The sequence below is a fragment of the Pocillopora verrucosa genome, chromosome 3 (assembly GCF_036669915.1).
Source record: "Pocillopora verrucosa isolate sample1 chromosome 3, ASM3666991v2, whole genome shotgun sequence".
NCBI classification, from domain to species: domain Eukaryota; kingdom Metazoa; phylum Cnidaria; class Anthozoa; order Scleractinia; family Pocilloporidae; genus Pocillopora; species Pocillopora verrucosa.
In genome coordinates this window covers 25,132,807-25,151,261 of record NC_089314.1, presented here as the reverse complement: position 1 = coordinate 25,151,261, position 18,455 = coordinate 25,132,807, and the positions used below count along the sequence as shown (strand labels likewise).

Genomic DNA, 18,455 nt, shown 5'->3' with positions numbered 1-18,455 from the left:
GATAAGTTCTGACAATCCATCACGTAAGTGGAATATAACCTAAGTTGTTATGTCAAATCTTTACCTTGATTTTCCTTTGTTTTAATGAATTAGTTATAGGAAAACGGGGTAAACTCTGAGAATTTATATAACCCTTAGCTCCCATATTCTATCTTTACTCCGAGTTTCCAATTTTGCCATATCAAATCTTTAGACGTTAAAAGCGGTGTCAACGACAGCTTTGTCTTTGAAAAGACTTATCATGTCCTTCATAACTTGCACTCTCCTTGTCTTTACGACCCTGTAGAAAAATGTTTTCATTTTAATTGTTTACAAATGTTACATCAAGTGAAGGACGCGTTGGTTATGGCGCAAGATTTAAATGTGTCAAAAAAGGGTGTGTCACGAGTTTTCCTTCTTTAAACAGTGGCAAAATCTCTTTTAAAAATTAAGCTCACCCAAACACGTCCACTCTGTGCACTAATGAGAGGCTTACTTGCAATGTGATTCTGAGTTGCTTTGCTGCTCTTCCTCAGTGGTATTATCACCGACTACGACAATGTCATCACGGGGCATCCCAATTTCTTATTTGTGCAGGTTTGAAGCGGTTGCGACCGTCACAAGAATACGTTATCAAGTCAAACTTTTTCTTAAGTCAAAGTAAGACATACAAGGTCACTTAGCTGGAACAGGACAGTGTAGAGCTCGGTCAGTAGAAAGCCAATAGGCCATTTTCGATATACTAGAATTCTAACTTGGCTCCGAGGCTTGGGGGAATAAAACAAAAGAAATAATTTATTCATACTTCAACTTCGATGCTATTGCTTTTGTTTTGTTCCCCCAAACCTCGAAAGCAAGTCTGAATTTTAATATATGGAAAACGGTTTACTCAAGTAATCAAAACTCCAATTGCCGTTACTTCAGTGATGAAGATTTTGCCAAAAAAAAAAGCGCCATAATTTATCGGTCTACATTATGTTTTCTTTATAGCGGAGCTCGCAAATCGTAGCCCCATAATTATACAAAATAGTAGTAACCCATGAAGCCGAGAAAATTTGTATGTACGACCGTACGACCGACCGCACAAGGTGCTACTTTTAGCATGCGCGGCCAACTGTACCACGGGCACTATCTTGTAATCAGTCCTCTACACGGACACGGAGAAGTTGCGAATGAAAGTCCATTAATATTACCACGAACTTTATCCATAGTAGGGGCTTTAGTTTTGTTGAAGAGACGTGCGGGAAAAAAAATGTGAGCTCCACTTTTAGGCTTGCCTAAATCTATATATTATATCTTCCTGACCTGTTCTTGCGCTAACTGGGCTGAGTAGTTCTGACGGAAATGCCGCCCTCGGTCTGCCGATAACCTACTGGTACCCATCTCAGTCGAGGTAGCGCTATTTTCCTGTAAAGAACACCAGACAGCTACACTATGTAAATCATATGGGCGTTTAGGGCGAAAGAGTACCCGTTTGTATCGTTATTATCATCGTTCTATATATAACAACAGCAGTACTGTCTATAAACCAACCATTTTCTTCTTTTTGTGCCTTGGAGCAATGCCGTTACTGCAAGAACAATTTTGAAAAGGACATAGTGAATAGTACTGATTATAATTATCCCTCGTTACCGCAAGAACCAGCAATAATTGTCTTCGATAAAATAATATATAATGGAGAATAATTTAGCCAAGCGAAAAAGTTGGCTCGAAAATGATGGCGATTGGCTAAAAATTGCCGAAGGAGAGGTGGACAGTGGCGCACAATATAATTAGGAAAGGTCTTAAGGGTATAACTTTCGTAACGCTTGCTTAATTGCTTTTTGGTCGGGAATGGTTTCTTGGTCATTAAGGCATTAATAATAGAATCTAGGTACAAGTACTAAGGAGAAAATTTTCTTCTTTGTTTTTGATAAAGTGGAATAACCCCCACTTATTCCGTACATGTACATTATGTGATCCTGTTATTCTTTAAGAACAAGTGGGAGGATTTAATATCGACACCGAAATAAGGATAATTTTGAAGTTACTTACTTTGGACTGTCATCCTCCTCGCTATCCATCTCCCCAGCTAATAGATGTAAGGGCGGTGTTGTCCCTATTTCACCTAGGGCGAAGAGGGAGTCGTCCAGTGCAGGTTCGACATTTCCATGTCGACCAAATCCGTCTTTTAAATGTAATTTCTGGGTCGTCATCACATAATGGAATTGGATCGTCTCTTGGATTCATGAATAGGACTTTACCTTCCGCATCCTCTGCAGGTAAGGAGGGGTCTAACACATCGCCTGGTGTAGTGCAGAGGGAGAAGTAAACTGGAAATAACTGTAGAGAGCCAATCCAATCGTACAGTGCAGCCATTGCTTGGTATGGTTTGAAAGCTCGCTTTACCATTCCCAAGTCGATGCGACGCACACGAACGACAACTTGTGGTTCATCTATGCCCGGTTCCTCTAACACTCTACCTAATCGAGCAGCATGAATTCCTCGACCTTCCTCGCTCTGCTTATTTCTTCCATCAACGCTTCTTCTTTCTGTTGCTTTTTTTGCGCAGTCGATGCGTAGGCTTTCTTCGTACTTTTCATCTCGCGTCTCTTTGAGTTGGGCCCGTTCTTGCGAGCTTCCTAAAAGCCTGGAATTCCTCACCTCGGAGTGCGACTCTCCTACTTTCGTCTCCTCTGATAGAAGTTCTTTTCTTTTGGTTTTCAGATACAGGCGAACACGGGTAAGCTTGTAGAGATTGAAATATGACTGAAGGGAGAATTCGATCTCTTTCCCTTCAGGGGTGATAAGCTTATCAATCTTCTCACCGTTAAAGTTTGCTAGATCGTAATCCATTTCAAGCCATCTTCCAAACGTGGATCCTCCTTGAGGAAAAAACAAGTTGCGAGCCTCGTCAACAATGTCGGACGTCCTGCTACTCCCAGGCAACGAAATTGACCTCGTTCCACCCCCAGTAGACTGTCTTACTGCGAGGTATCTTCCCTTCTCCTCCGAGAAGTGCAGCCAGCCAATTTCGAACTTTCGCCATCGTGGCTTAACGTTGGAACTAGCGGAAGCTATTTTGCTCTGCGACGCAGAGCCCTTAAGACGTGATCCCTTAGTTGATCTCAGTTTTTCAATTAAATGTTGTTTTCTCTCCTCCATGTCCTTATTTTCCCCCTTTTTTTCTTTCCTCTCACAAAACAGACAGAGAGCGTACAGGTCGCCTTTTGTCTTTTAGCCCAGCTCCAACAGGAAGAACTCTGGGCAATATATCACAGCAGAACCGTCCATCTTAAATAAAAATACATCACCATTAATAATAACGATGACGAGGACGATAATTATAATGTACTCACAACGAGGATCCATGATATAGCTCCTGACTCACATGATATTCAAAATTTCCACAATCTTTTTGCTTCCCTACTTAACGTATATTAGGCGATAAAGCAGGAATCAAGAATCCGTGACGGGTCTAGCCTCCTACATAGGGTAAGGCGATCCCCTATTGAAAACGCCGTCGTGGGAGGCCATGACGTGTCACGCAATCGTTCCAAAAAAAATTTCCTTTCATTCTGTGCTTGCTCTTTTGATCTTTCGTCGGTAACTCAACTGCAAGCTCTCGTGGTCAGCGTAGTTACTTAAGAGCCCTACTGAGCTAGTATATGTGGGTGTTCGTGCTTTTACTTCATATTATGTTACAAAGTGACTGCCGTAAGAAAATTGTGCAACACCTTTTGCAATTAAACTGACAACATATCCATTGCAGATTTCTGTGTTCGTTTACTCTTTACGCTTCATCATTATTTTTACAAAATGAATACTGTATTTCAAATATTTGTGGATCAACTTAACTCTTACCCATGGGATAGTTATGTGAGGCTTATTAGTGCAAGATATTTTGGTTTTATCAACTGAGTTGATAAAGTAAGTTGGCCACCATAAAGAGTTTCAAAGCTTATGTTTTGAGTGTTAGTCCTTTGTCATTCGCCTGGACAGCTTACATGATCAACTCAGGTGACTGAACCAAGTTATCTTGTTAAACTCCCCCACTGATGCAGTACCACAGTTTCTTTAGAAACTTGCCCCCTTTATTCATTTATCAGTGCAATGACTCGGGACTATTTTGAATTGACATTGCTAGCCTTTCTCAGAATAAGACATAAATAAAGTGTGACCAATTGTGTTGGGCTTTTTGAGGGTGTTGTACCTGCACACAGTGTACCTGTACAAAATGTATTCCTCCAATAAGTGCTCGAGTGCTTTGTTGAAATTTCCGTGTAAAGGAGGGGCGCTTATGAAGAAATAATCAATCTGTACTTCTTTCGCTTTAGTTGAAGCTTATGTTATAAACGAAGTGGCAATAGAAACAGGTTTTCGTTGTGTCCCTACTATCTTAGATAGTGAGAGAGTGGAGGGGGGGAGGGTGGGTGGGCACTTATTGAAAAGGGGTGCTTGTTTAATATTATGTCCAATTTGGTGGGAAGTTTATTCAGGGAGGGGTGCATATTAGAGCGTGGATGCTCATTCAAGGAAACGCGGTGATCGTAATTTGGATGTAGTGTCTAATGAAAGCTTTTGTTTTGCTTCACAGAAAAACAGAGTTCTTAAAGCTGAACTGAAGAAGTTGCGCAAAGAGGCCAAGGTGTAATCTTGCTTTTAAGATGAAATAAAAATTTTTGTTTGAGAGGATTGGTGCTTTCAAAGTTATTTCTTTAATAAATGCGAAGTACATGTCACTGATGTTCTTGTCATATTTTTACAACTTCTGTGATCTATTACTGAACTGACCAACAGCAACATGGAATCTATATGTTTCATATAATGTAAAAGAAGTAAAAACTTGTTGATGGTGATATCATCTATCTTCCAACAGATTATAAGAAAGAACAAATCTGAACACTCGTATTATTCAGCTTACTGTAGAATTTTGTTTTTAACATATTTTGCTGTCATCGGTGAACAAGACAAACCTAAAGAAATTAGATTCTACTCGTTGAACTGACTTCCATTTACACCGATTCATTGTCTGCCCTACTCTTGGACAGGTGGTGGAGTCAGAGTTGACAGCGGTTTACATTCACCTTTGGGAAATTCTAGATCTTTTTCTCCATCTCTAAAAAGTAGAGACATACAAGAATATTAACAACAAAGAACTAACATCTACAACTCGCCCTCAGTGTTGGAGAAACCGGTTTCCCTTGGTCGTAGGTGACTGTGTCAAAATTTTCCCTAAACAATTTTATACTAAGCTCGTGACAGCTCGTGGTTACTTTAGAAAAGCTCTTGTTTAAAAATCCTTGTAAAAACGAGAGACATTTAGGTCGAATACCGCTACTCTCTCAAGTCGTACCTAGGAGATAATACACGGCTCATTTCCATAACAACGGCTAATCGTCGAGCCAGGTACGAAGGACAAACTATTCTAAAACAAATAGCTGACCCATCCCTTTTTTAATGTGCTAAGTGGTGTATTACCTGGCTACAAGCCTGAGTACCAGTTCCACCCTCTGTGAATGATCCACTCTTATTGGTTCAGCTGCGGTAAACTGTTGTGTACTGTGGCCTTGTAATGTTGTTCCACCTGATCTCCATGCGGGATCCGGTTCAACGACATTGGCACGACCGTCAACTTTACATGTAATAGGAAAAGGGGCATTGACGGCAGATATACAAATATTCCAGGACATATTTACGATTGTATTATTATTGCATTTATATGGCAAGGTAGTCCTGGGGTAGATCTAGGCGTTCAGACTAGTTTTCTTATTTGATTAGGATTTTACCCTGCGGTTCGTTTCCACCACAGAAACGGTCATAAGCTGTGCGTTTTTATGACTGAAAGCTAGTAAAAGTAAAATAAACAAGCTTGGTCTGAGTGCCATGAGATAAACTGCCTACTAACCTCGCTTGCTCTTGTAGTAAGGGAAATGTTGGCCTTCGGTTATTAAAATACAGACCTCCCTGCGCTCAGTCCATACTGCCAACCCACACCGAAGACCCCGGGCCAATAATCCCAAGTACGGCCTTACACTTGGTTATGTGCCGACCAACTCTAAATTTCAATATCTTTACTCGGAAAACCCACGGGTATTTGACTGTTTTCTTTGCCCAGGGGTTGGGGTATTTGAACCTTTCCCAGCTAGGGTGGAGAAGGAAGTGTCAAGACTTTCCAAAAAAATACAAGCGTTTTATCTTTTAATAGGTAAAGTTCACTTTCACTAGCGAACAGCTCAGAAGAAAAGGTCTACAAGGTCTACAAGTTTTAAAGCTTGGTCAATGAGTAGAAAGTCACGACCCTGACTTTGTCTTTTGCATAAAAACTGACCATTAAATCTGGTCCGTGGGTGGGCCAATTGGGTTCCCTGAGGGGAGATTTTGAAGCTTGGAATTGATCGACGCATTAGCAAGATGATATAATTCAGATTCATAGCCGGGAAATATCGCACACAGTGATCATCGAGATGGGAAATTCGAATGCAAAATAATCGAGAGAAACAGTCTACTTAAATTCAGTAAACTGAAGAATGACTTATTCACGCATATTTTAAATTGAAAAGTTTCCAACATGGGATGGTACGCGTAGTAATCGCGTTCGACTCTCTCATTTCTCCTCTTCTTCTAAGGCTTTATTTCTCAGTCATAAATGAATTTTTTCTGTAGACATAACAGTGAAATAGAAAAGGGGAGATCTGTTTATTTTGATTTGTCTGCTTCTATCAGGGATACATTTCGGTGACAGGAAATAATGTTCTTGCTTTTTGCACAGGGAAGTTCAGTATGTAAAGAGGTTTTGGTTATTTGTACCGTATGACGTTAGAGAATAAGAGGGGAAATTGAAAAGTTGAAATACTTGATGGAAGTCATCGATTATCTGACTATCAAGCGATTATCTGGCATTCGAAAGCTAAAGTATCCCATATATATTAGAGAAAGAAATATCGAGAACCTAAACGTATCTTTGAGATACGAATCATATGCACCTAGAATCTCGCATTCCTGCCTAAATTCTTCAAGTCAAACAGAAATCAAATTCATATACTGTATGTATCTGATCGAGAATGGCTGATCCAAAACTCCTCCACATGATCCTCATCACAATGACAAATACGAAAAAAAAAGGTTCTGAGCAACACCCTTCATTTTAGCTTTTTCAGCCCCTGCTTTTTGGGAGGAGCCTGACGAGTCTCTAAAACTAGACAAATTGCTTCGCCATGCAAGCAAGAAAATTACTCACAAATTCCAGAGAAACCACAGGATTGATCCTCTTCTGTAAATTACAAGAGTAATAGAGATGTACTTAAAATTTAGTAAAAATTACTTATTTGGAACTCAACTGCGTGTCTCTTTAGCTGGACAGTTGACAAGTAGGCAAGCTATTTTTTAAGATTATCCTACTTAAACATGTAAGAAACATGCAATTCACGACTTAAAAAGAAGTACGTGACGGGGGGGCAGTAACAGGACAAAGTCCCAATTGACAGCAAGCAAGCTAGTTTTTTAGATTATGCCACTTAAGCAAGTAAGAGGCTGTGGTGCGGCGTAAAAGTGAAGTGAGCACTCAGGGAACTAATGTAATTCTCTTTCAATAAACCGTTTACGTAACTGATGATCGAGTAATTTCATGAATAAAATTTTCCTTAAAATCAAAATTTGACGTATGGAAAACTTTGGCACTCCACTTGAATTTAATTTATTCGTTAAAAAATGTACAGCTACGAAATATTTATGTTTTTAGCGAAAAACTTAAACTAGAAAAAAGGAAAATTATTCACCGCTTGCAGAGGAACCAAGGGATTTAAATTCTGGGCGCCCTGATTGAATTTAAATTATACGTTCCAAAATGTTCAGATACATAAAAAAGAAGTTCGTGACAGAGGGCAGCAACAGGACAAAGTCACAACTGACAGCTACCCCCCCCCCCCCCCCCCCCCCCCCACACCATCTTAAACTCCCTTACATCATGATCTTCCTCATCATGGCAAATCAAAGCAAAAAGTGTCTGAGAAACACTCCTGAGGAGTATGACGGGTCTCTTAAATTAGACAAAACACCGAGTAATGCAAGCTACCAAATATTTATAGCATAAAACTTAAAACAGAAAAAGGGAAAATTACTCACCAGTGGCACGGAAACTAAGGTGTATAACACTTTGATACCCTAATTTAATTTATTCGTTCCAAAAATGTACAGATGCATAAAAAAATAAGTTCGTGACGGCGGGCAGTAACAGGACAAAGTCCCAATTGACAGTAACCCCCTGCCCCCCTACCCCCCCAAATCTTTTAAGATAACAGATTATTATTATCCTCCTGATAATGGCAAATCAAAACAAAAAGTGTCCGAGAAACCTTTAATTTTAGCTGTTTTTGGCAAGAGTTTGACGAGTGTCTTAAACTAGATGAATTGTATCGTCATGCAAGCTATGAAATATTTTTAGCAAAAGACTAAAGTTAAAAAACAGAAAGTTACTCACCCAGTCCCAAACTAGCACAGTTTCGCTCATAACCTTTCAATTACAAGAGTAATACAGAGGTACTTGAAATTTACTGGAAATTAGTTCTATAGCTACCAAATATTTATAGCATAAAACTTAAAACAGAAAAAGGGAAAATTACACGAAAACTAAGGCGTATAACACTTTGGTACCCTTATTCAATTTATTCGTGACAGAGGGCAGCAACAGGACAAAGTCACAATTAACAGCTACCCCCTGCCCCCCCCCCTTTTAAGATAAGAGATTATTATTATCCTCCTGACAATGGCAAACCAAAACAAAAAGTGCCCGAGAAACCCTTAATTCTAGCTGTTTTTGGCAAGAGTTTGACGAGTCTCTTAAACTAGATGAATTGCGTCGTCATGCAAGCTACGAAATAATTACAGCAAAAAACGTAAACTTACAAGAAAGGAAAATTACTCACCTTTACGAGGTCCTAAGAGAAATTTATACACTCAAAATAAGTTATTTAGAATTCAACTGCATGTCTCTTAAAATGGAATGTTGACTTGATAAGTAGGCAAGCTAGTTTTTAAGATTATGCCACTTAAACAAGTAAGAGGCTGTGGTGCGCCGTAAAAGTGAAGTGAGCACTCGTGGAACTGTGGAGTGCTTTGATTGAATTTAACTTATTCGTTACAAAATGTACAGATACATAAAAAAGAAGTTCGTCACAGAGGGCAGCAACAGGACAAAGTCACAATTAACAGCTACCCCCTGCCCCTCCCCCCCCGCCATCTTAAACTCCCTTACATCATGATCTTCCTCATCATGGCAAATCAAAGCAAAAAGTGTCTGAGAATCGCTCCTGATTTTAGCTTTCTTTAGGAGGAGTCTGACGGGTCTCTTAAATTAGACGAAACACCGACTGATGCAAGCTACCAAATATTTTTAGCATAAAACTTAAAACAGAAAAAGGGAAAATTACTCCAGTTGCACGGAAACTAAGGCGTCTTTGGTACCCTAATTTAATTTATTCGTTACAAAAATGTACAGATACATAAAAAAATAAGTTCGTGACGGGGGGCAGTGACAGGACAAAGTCCCAGTTGACAGTTACCCCTACCCCCTGCCCCCTACCCCCCTGATCTTTTAAGATAACAGATTATTATTATCCTCCTGATAATGGCAAACCAAAACAAAAAGTGCCCGAGAAACCCTTAATTTTAGCTGTTTTTGGCAAGAGTTTGACGAATCTCTTAAACTAGATGAATTGCATCGTCATGCAAGCTAAGAAATATTTGTAGCAAAAGACTGTTTTTGGCAAGAGAAAGAGCTGTTTTTGGCAAGAGTTTGACGAATCTCTTTAACTAGATAAATTGCATCGTCATGCAAGCTAAGAAATATTTGTAGCAAAAGACTTGAGCGAAAAAAAAGAAAGTTACTCACTCCATCTCGAAGTACCAAAGGTTCGCTTATCATCTATAAATTACAAGAGTAATACAGAGGTACTTGAAATTTACTGGAAATTAGTTCTTTAGAGCTCAACTGCGAGTCTCCTAAAATGGGCGGTTGACTTGACAAGCAGGCATGCTATTTTGTGAGATTATTTTATCTAAACATGTAAGAGACTGTGGTGCGGTGCAAAAAGGAAGTGAGCACTCAGGGAACTAGAGTAATTCTCTATAGTGGACCATTTACCTAACAAAAGAGAGAGCTTTCAACGTTAAAAGAAAAATGAGATAAAGGAAAGCTGATCGAGTAATTTCATGAACAAAACTTTCCTTGAAATCAGAGTTTGACGTATGGAAAACTTTGGCACTCTAACTTAATTCAATTTTAAAAAAGGTTGAAGTGGTAAAAAAAAAGAGTTGATGAGTCTTCGAAGTCTTTACCTTTATTCTCATCTCAATGTCCCTTATCAGATTTCAAGAAAGTGAGCAGAATTTGATTGGTTCATCTTTGCTTAACAAGCGAGAGACTTGCTCAAGGTAAAATCGATAACAAATCAATACTAGCACAAACGATTGATTTTTATCGCTACGATTGATGTTTTAGCACCAACGATTGAGTTTTATCACTAATGATTGATATCTTTGGCGTAAATGCTCCCCATACCTAATTATACGCGCCGGCCAGTCTTAAACATTGCATTTCCTTTTTCGAGCAATTTGGTGAACATTTATCTTTGGTGTCTAATTTAATTTAATCGTTACGAAATTTACAGATCCATAAAAAATAAGTTCGTGACAGGGGGTAGTAACAAGACAAAGCCCAATTGAAAGCTGCCCCCTGCCCCCCTCCCTTCCGATCTTTAACTCCCCCACATGATCCTCCTCATAATGGCAAATTAAAACAAAGTGTTTGAGCACTGAATTAACCCTCTTCTGCACTGAATTACCTGAAAACTACATTTATCTTAACCAATCAGAACTGAGTAATTTTTTCATGTATCTTATCAATAGCAAAAAACTTAAACTTATAAGAAAGGAAAACTACTCACCATCTCTAGAGAGTGACATTGTCAATGGTACTAAAAGAGAAATTTACTCGAGATAAGTTATATAGAACTCAAATGCGTGTCTCTTAAAATGGACGGTTGAGTTTTACCACTAGCGATAGATATTTTTGGCACAAATGGCTCCCCATACCTAATTATACGCGCCGGCGAGTCTTAAACATACTTGAACTACATGCATCTTGCATTTCATTTTTCCCTTTCCTTTTTCGAGCAATTTGGTGAACATCGATCGATGATTTGACAAATAATAAAACAAGAGGCTACTCCGGTTACGCCTAAAAAATTACATACGAATCAGAACAAGACGTCGTCGTAACAGGTAACCAAACTGCAACACAACACCATTAAAATAAGCGACTAGAACTTGTTAGTTTTGTCAAAAAGGCGAGATGAATAAAAAAGAATTTCGTGACGGGGGCAGTAACAGAACAAAGTCCCAGTTGACAGCTACCCCCTGCCCCCTACCCCCTGATTTTTTAAGCTAAAAAAACTCCCCCAAACTATCCTCCTCATAATGGCAAATCAAAACAAAAATTGAAAATAGAAGAAAAAGCTTCGTCGTGCTAGTTACGAAATATTTGTAGCAAAAAACTTCACTTAAGAAAAGGATAATTGCTCACCATCTTCAAAAAGATCCAAGTCTAGCATTTCTTCTGTAAAATACAAAAGTAATAGCGATGTACTTGAAATTTGCTAAAAATTAGTTCTTTAGAGCTTAGTTGCGTGTCTCTTTAAATTGACGGTTGACTTAACAAGTAGGCAAGCTATTTTTTCAGTTTATCCTACTTAAACATGTAAGAGGCTGTGGTGCAGTGTAAAAGTGAAGTGAGCACTCAAAGAACTGGCGTAATTATCTATTAATGGACCGTTTACATAACAAAAACGAGAGCTCTCAATGTTAAAAAAGAATGAGAAGAGGAAAGCTGATCAGGCAGTTTAATGAATAAACTTCTCCTTGTAACCAGAGTTTGATGTATGGAAAACTTTAGCATTTGTCTAATTTAATTTATTCGTTACGAAATTTACAGATCCATAAAAAATAAGTTCGAGACAGGGGGTAGTAACAAGACAAAGCCCAATTGAAAGCTGCCCCCTGCCCCCCCCTCCCTTCCGATCTTTAACTCCCCCACATGATCCTCCTCATAATGGCAAATTAAAACAAAGTGTCTGAGCACTGAATTAACCCTCTTCTGCACTGAATTACCTGAAAACTACATTTATCTTAACCAATCAGAACTGAGTAATTTTTTCATGTATCTTATCAATAGCAAAAAACTTAAACTTATAAGAAAGGAAAACTACTCACCATCTCTAGAGAGTGACATTGTCACTGGTACTAAAAGAGAAATTTACTCGAGATAAGTTATATAGAACTCAAATGCGTGTCTCTTAAAATGGACGGTTGAGTTTTACCACTAGCGATAGATATTTTTGGCACAAATGGCTCCCCATACCTAATTATACGCGCCGGCGAGTCTTAAACATACTTGAATTACATGCATCTTGCATTTCATTTTTCCCTTTCCTTTTTCGAGCAATTTGGTGAACATCGATCGATGATTTGACAAATAATAAAACAAGAGGCTACTCCGGTTACGCCTAAAAAATTACATACGAATCAGAACAAGACGTCGTCGTAACAGGTAACCAAACTGTAACACAACACCATTAAAATAAGCGACTAGAACTTGTTAGTTTTGTATAAAAGGCGAGATGAATGAACCAGTTTTCGAGAACAGCATGTTCACCGATGATAAAAGCTATGAAATAAGCATTCGCACGTGGGTTCGTATTCAGAACGCGACAACTGGTCACAAACGGGCGCCTTAGCTGATTCTGCCGAAATAATACAGTACCGCTATACGCTATACGCGAGCGGTACTGTATTAGTGAGGGCCAGATCCAACATGATGGTATTCCGTGTACGGGAATCAACCCGTTACCACAAGTAGTTGTCTCGCACTAGTTTTGTAAAATAGCTGTAGATGGAGTCATTGTTGATGAAAGTACAGGTTTTTCAGTTGATGGTAGGGAGAATAACGTCCCAACAGGCCAAAAGCTGGTCGAAGGTTGCTTTGCTGACGAGTTGAAGGGACTTCGTGAGTTCCTTTTTTAGTGTCTAGTGTGGAGTTATGTGGTCGGCAAAACCCAGTAACAAAAAGTTTATGTTTGAAATTAGGACGAATCCCGCAAAACTAAGCCTCGTCATTGTTTTCCAAATCCTTGCGTACTCTGCACTCCCCTCCCCCTACAATTCATCACTAAAATTCTGTACCCTGAAAAAGAAGCTCTACGTTTATTTTTGAGGTCTTAGAACTGTTGCAGTTCTCAGTTTCTGGCGACGAGAGGTCATTATAAAATGCTGAATAAATGAATGAACATGCGACAAAAGAAAAATTAATACATGATTAAGACATGATTGAATGGATGGATGCAACAAGTAGGGTAATTTTACGACAAAAAGCGAAAAAAAAAGGCAAATTCCCACAACATCGTGAGATATTTTTAGATATTATGAATACAATTTTTGACGTCTCCAAATGCTAATTCTTAAGATTTGCTGGACGGATAGCAATTGAATAGGGATTGGAGCATAAGTGTTCATATCCTGATTTGTTACACCTTCTCCACCCATTCCCATTGGTGCTTTGCTTACCTACAGCTCCTGCCATCTGAGGCCTATTTGAAAGAGAAACAGACAAGGCAAATATTAGTACGTTGTATCCAAGCTTATTAAAATTATCTCGGACAGAAATTCATGTACGCGCTCTAAACCTAATCAAGGTTTATAGTTTAAAAAATTGCCTGTTTTAGCTTTACAACGCTGAGGTTTTTAGTAGGTCCGCTTTCCTCAATGGTTTTGAATGAAACCCTTTTGTAGCCTAAATTGTCATTTGTCCCCTTTCTCACCACCTTAACAAATCGATTAGGGATTAAAGAAGCCAGTTCGACCACGTCGAGGTCAATGAACGCCAATTATAAATTAGATGCTAAAAGGAATCTGAGTCCTCGCCAAAAAAGTCACCTCGCGTTCTAAATGTACGTCTTTGTTCTTGTCGATGGTGGCTAAAAAGTTTACGAAGTATCAGGATATTTGCATTTCTATGCACTCAGCCATATTTTATACACTTACCTGTCGAGTATCGTATCGCCAGTACTGATCGAAGTGGGATAACTCGTCACCCGAAGCGTACGGCCATGCGTAACTCCGTAATCTAGATCAGAGAAAGTTAACCGAATATATTATCTCGCTTGTTACACTATCATATAGGGTGAAGTTGCCGAAATAGTATCTTTCTTTCACCCTACGCCGCAGCCATTTAGTAACACTTTTATTTTCAGTGATAGATTATATTTGAGGAATAAAACATACCTTGTAACGGACCCTTGTCTTGATCCGGATCAAACTCTCGTCCATCCATTGCAAATGTAAGCTTGCACTTACTACTGTTGCGCCGTTTTAAGATCTTTTCAACCAAATCCCGGAATGTTTCTTGGGGATCACACTTCACACGGACTGATGAAGAGTTATCGGAGAAGAAAACTTTGACTTCGATGTAAAGAATCCTCACGGTCAACTCAAGCTTCGATCCAGAGCAAATACCAAGGCTTGCTAAGGTTCCTTTGTCTTCAGAAGGGCTGAGTTGCTTTCCGTTGAAAGCAAATGTAGCCTCTTCGTTTTCCTGCAGGTTACAGCACGAAGGAATTTCTTCCATGACCGCCTTTAAGTTCTCTTCTTTGTCCACTTTTACGGAGTGTGAGTCGCCACTCTGATCTTTTACAGTTATGTGAATGTACTCGGGGATAATGACATTCACAGCCGGACGTGGACTGCAGATAAGTTTATCAGGAAGATAGCTGCTTGGTGCGGCTGACAAGAGGTTTCCCTCATGGTAAAGCTTTTGATCCCTGATTGGGACTTGAATCTTCCCTTCTATCTGTTCCATAAGATAATGGACCTTTACCTTGCCGGGATGCACCTTTATTGGAAAAGGACAATTGGAACACGCCTCGGCTGTTACTGTAATTGATATTTCTGCATCTATTAGTCTCAAATCCATGGGTTTCTCAATTATATCTCTGATGGAAAAAAAAAAGAGAAAATTGACAAGATTTTATCCCTTACTAATCCGCCCTCCAAAGGATCATCCTATAGGCTCATAGGCTTTACAATCCTTACCGTAGTCGTGTACCATTTGATAGGACCCTCGCGGTTTTAGCCAGAACTTGATAGGGGTCATCCATAACTCCCATCTGGTGCTGCAATTTACGTTTCAACTCACCAACTGTCGCCGATGGAGGTATGCTCACATTCAAAGGCTGAGACGAATCAGAGGTGATCACTGTAATGTTAAGAAAAGCTTCAGGTGTGAACACGCACTTAACAACTCCATTTTCGGGCCGGCCAGATTCAATTCCTGCCTCTTTCGGTGCAGTTTTCACTCGGTAGAAGGTGAACTTCTTGGCCTCATAAGCTGGTCTTTCTATTGACATCTCTTCTCCACCGCGGAGAGCCCATCCCCCTACGTCATAACCGTCAATAGATATGTCGACATGGCAACCTGGAAAAAAAGCGCAAGTGGTCAATTATTTTATATATATATATATATATATATATATATATATATATATATATATATATATATATAAAATCGAGATTTTCATCATAGAGTATTGACGAATTCAGTCTTCCATGCAAAAAGAAACGAAAGGGACTCAATGAAAATTGAGAAAGAAATTGTATAATTGGTAGACGCTTATAACGTCCCTTGACCTCCAAGCAAATGACCAGTTTTCAAGTGCAGTGGGTGTTCCTCATGCACCAGCGAAAATAAAGAGTCACCCTGGTTATGATTTTCTGGATGGGGACCGGTGCAGGTCCGTTCATCAGGGTAGGGGTGAAGTTCTTGTCAACAAGAACGTGGTAGCACAGTCAGTAACAGGAGTCCATTGAAATCTGACAGTATGTTTTCACCCCAATTTGACATGGTGATAAAGTTGAAAAATGTTTTTAAAACAGTAATATGTATGACTTTTACCATAAGCATGACAATTTTTGACATGTATTTTATATTGCGTCCCACTCTTCATTTCTACAAATTCTCCATCAGGGGTCTTAAAGTGCTTTCCTCCCAGAATTTTCACTACGTAGTCCTCGTGAAGCAGAAAGTCCACGTATTGAGGAGGTGCAGGTCCTACAGCTGGATCAGGCTGGAGTCGAGCAGACGATTTATGGACAAAAGCCCGAGAAGGTGCAGAACAGGCTCCCCGCGCGGATTCTAAAGAGGAGCCTGAAATTTAAAGAAGGAAAGAGATTTCACATACAAACCACAATGATGACAACAGCCAATTAGAACAAAGGAAAACATCAGAAATAGCCAATCAGAACAAAGGAAATCATCAGAAATAGCCAGTGAAAACTCCTAGTGAAAAAGAGAAACTGCCTCAAACGCGAGAATCGGTTTCAGTTTTGAATCTGCATGATTGTTTCAGAAAGTGGTTCGAGATTTCTTGACCAATCACTAAGCGAAGATAAGCAAAAGCAAAGAAATCTCGGATTAATCTTGACACTCAATTTGAAACTGCTTCAATTAACTTGCTATCCAAAGATCAGTTAAACTGCCCAAAGCATATAACTAAACGTTCACAAAGCAACAGTGACGCATTAGGTTTTATAAGCAGTTCACTTGTTGTCCACATTCCTAAAGTATTTCTGTCAATTTCCTTCCCTTTTCAGGTTCTCACCATTATTTGTTACAGTTAGCGAAGCATCACTTCTGACAGCAAAAAGATGTTCAGCTGTACGGCCATCCGCATCACCGCCACCTAACCCTGTTGAAGTACTTCTAGGATTCGCAGGATGTGGCTGATCAACCACATATCGAAATGTCATGACATGTTCGTCGGCTGCAGCTGTTGAGTTGGACGAAAAGACCTTATTTGCTAGGGAGAACTTGGGTTAAAAGCTCAAATCGCCAGGTTTTAAGGTTTCCACCGGAAAAAAATTGTTTGGCTAAAACTTAAAACAAGATTAGAAAAAAAGTTCTTCACTGAGCGATACTCAGAATGAACCAGTTCACTAACTTTATTCGTATCTGTACCTTTTCGTGCAACATTGTCAGCAAGATCACTTCCTTTTGGTTCCGGATCGCTACCGTCCCCCACGCCGTCAGTTACCATGTCATCTCGCCCATCTAGTCATAACAAAATCGTAGCAAATACAAAATAATTTCCTGTGTCCAAATATTCTTTTAAAACTAATTATCTGAACTCACTTTATTGATATTTTAGAAGCAATTTATGGCTAAAAAAATTAGCTCTGGGAATAAAAAGCGAAGTGTGTAGAGCTCTATAAAGCGACGTGTTCTAAGATGCTTACGTTGCAACTTGATTGATTGTTGAAATTTCCGCGTTGTCGAATTCAGATCGATTTTTTTAAGTAAATAAAATTGAAAAACTTAAAATAAGACACTCAAAACGTAAAATAATATTAAAAAAAGTTCTTTATTATGGAGCGATACTCAAAATGAACCAGTTCACTATGTTTATTCGTATCTGTACCTTTTCGTGCGCCATTGTCAGCAATATCACTTCCTTTTGGTTCCGTATCACTACCGTCCCTTCCGCCGTCAGTTTCTATGCGCTCTCGCCTGTCTAGTCAAAACAAAATCGTAGCAAATACAAAATAATTTCCTGTGTCCAGATATTCTTTTGTAACTAATTATCTGAACTCACTTTATTGATATTTTGGAAGCAATTTATGGCTAAAAAACTGAGCTCTGAGAATAAAAAGCGAGGTGTGTAGAGCTCTATAAGGCGAAGTGTTCTAAGATGCTTACATTGCAACTTGATTGATTGTTTAAATTCCCGCGTTGTCGAATTCAGATCGATTTTTTTAAGTAAATAAAAATAATAAAATACTTTTACGCGTAAAGGATTTTTTTAAAACCAGACATTCCTGTTGTATGATAATGTCAAGCAATTCATGTACGTTTCCAGATTTTCATCGAATCATTTACTTATTGTTTTCAACAAACTCGGATCTTTAGACTGAGGTTTGCGACCGATGTGACAATGAGTGAGCAATATTCCTCTTAAGATACACTTTTTACAGAATTACCGTCAGTCTCATCCGCTCTGTGGAGTTTTCTTTGAAAAAACTGAATTCTCTGCGCAAGATCCACTCGACCGATTGTCTTAAAACCATCATATAGCAAAGTCAGATTCTGCGGACCAATGTGAACATCTTGTTCGAGTGCTTCAAATAACTTCAGTCCACTTTTTATGTTTTCTGTCAATCTCCTGGGAAGATGATCCCCTACAGCATATATCAACCGCTCCAGATCTTTGTTAGACAGTTCCATCGACGTGTCCAAGAGAAGTCTCCTGTATGGACTTATGCAATTTTCATCTTTCGCGGAGGCCATCTTCAACTTTGCTTGAGCACCGACAGAAGCAAAAATGTTAATAATTTGCTAACTCTTCCGCTCTTACCCAGGTTTTCCTCTGTCTGTGAACTCACGGGATCTGGAGGCG

At 39.2% G+C, this 18,455-nt stretch overlaps 2 protein-coding genes and 1 pseudogene across 7 annotated transcripts in view; 1 reads left to right on the top strand and 2 right to left on the bottom strand.

Moving 5' to 3' along the window:
* Positions 1 to 4,698, top strand: part of LOC131800309 (large ribosomal subunit protein eL14-like) — a 34,385-nt gene extending 29,687 nt beyond the window's left edge. The window contains exon 4 of the mRNA XM_066163806.1: positions 4,556 to 4,698. Within this exon, the coding sequence (XP_066019903.1) occupies positions 4,556 to 4,612 (57 nt within the window). The 3' untranslated portion in view covers positions 4,613 to 4,698. The remainder of the gene's footprint in view (positions 1 to 4,555) is intronic.
* LOC131768289 (uncharacterized) lies at positions 2,083 to 3,330 on the bottom strand (annotated as a pseudogene).
* LOC131768288 (uncharacterized) lies at positions 4,658 to 18,364 on the bottom strand. Of its 6 annotated transcripts, none has more exons than XM_066163797.1 (18): positions 18,040 to 18,364; positions 17,481 to 17,573; positions 17,021 to 17,113; positions 16,665 to 16,832; positions 15,959 to 16,210; positions 15,100 to 15,481; positions 14,293 to 14,999; positions 14,053 to 14,134; positions 13,576 to 13,598; positions 12,226 to 12,255; positions 11,540 to 11,572; positions 10,902 to 10,931; positions 9,848 to 9,880; positions 8,883 to 8,894; positions 8,438 to 8,470; positions 7,199 to 7,231; positions 5,440 to 5,593; positions 4,658 to 5,077 (listed from the first exon to the last, which is right to left on the bottom strand). In XM_066163797.1, exons 1-18 carry the CDS (start codon positions 18,344 to 18,346, stop codon positions 4,996 to 4,998), a joined length of 2,547 nt encoding a protein of 848 aa, XP_066019894.1. In that variant the 5' UTR covers positions 18,347 to 18,364; the 3' UTR covers positions 4,658 to 4,995. The 6 variants fall into 6 exon arrangements, with proteins under 6 accessions (XP_066019894.1, XP_066019899.1, XP_066019895.1 ...); XM_066163802.1 differs by having other exon boundaries at positions 17,481 to 17,569; positions 18,040 to 18,090; XM_066163798.1 differs by lacking the exon at positions 8,883 to 8,894.
* Between the last annotated feature and the right edge of the window lie 91 nt (positions 18,365 to 18,455).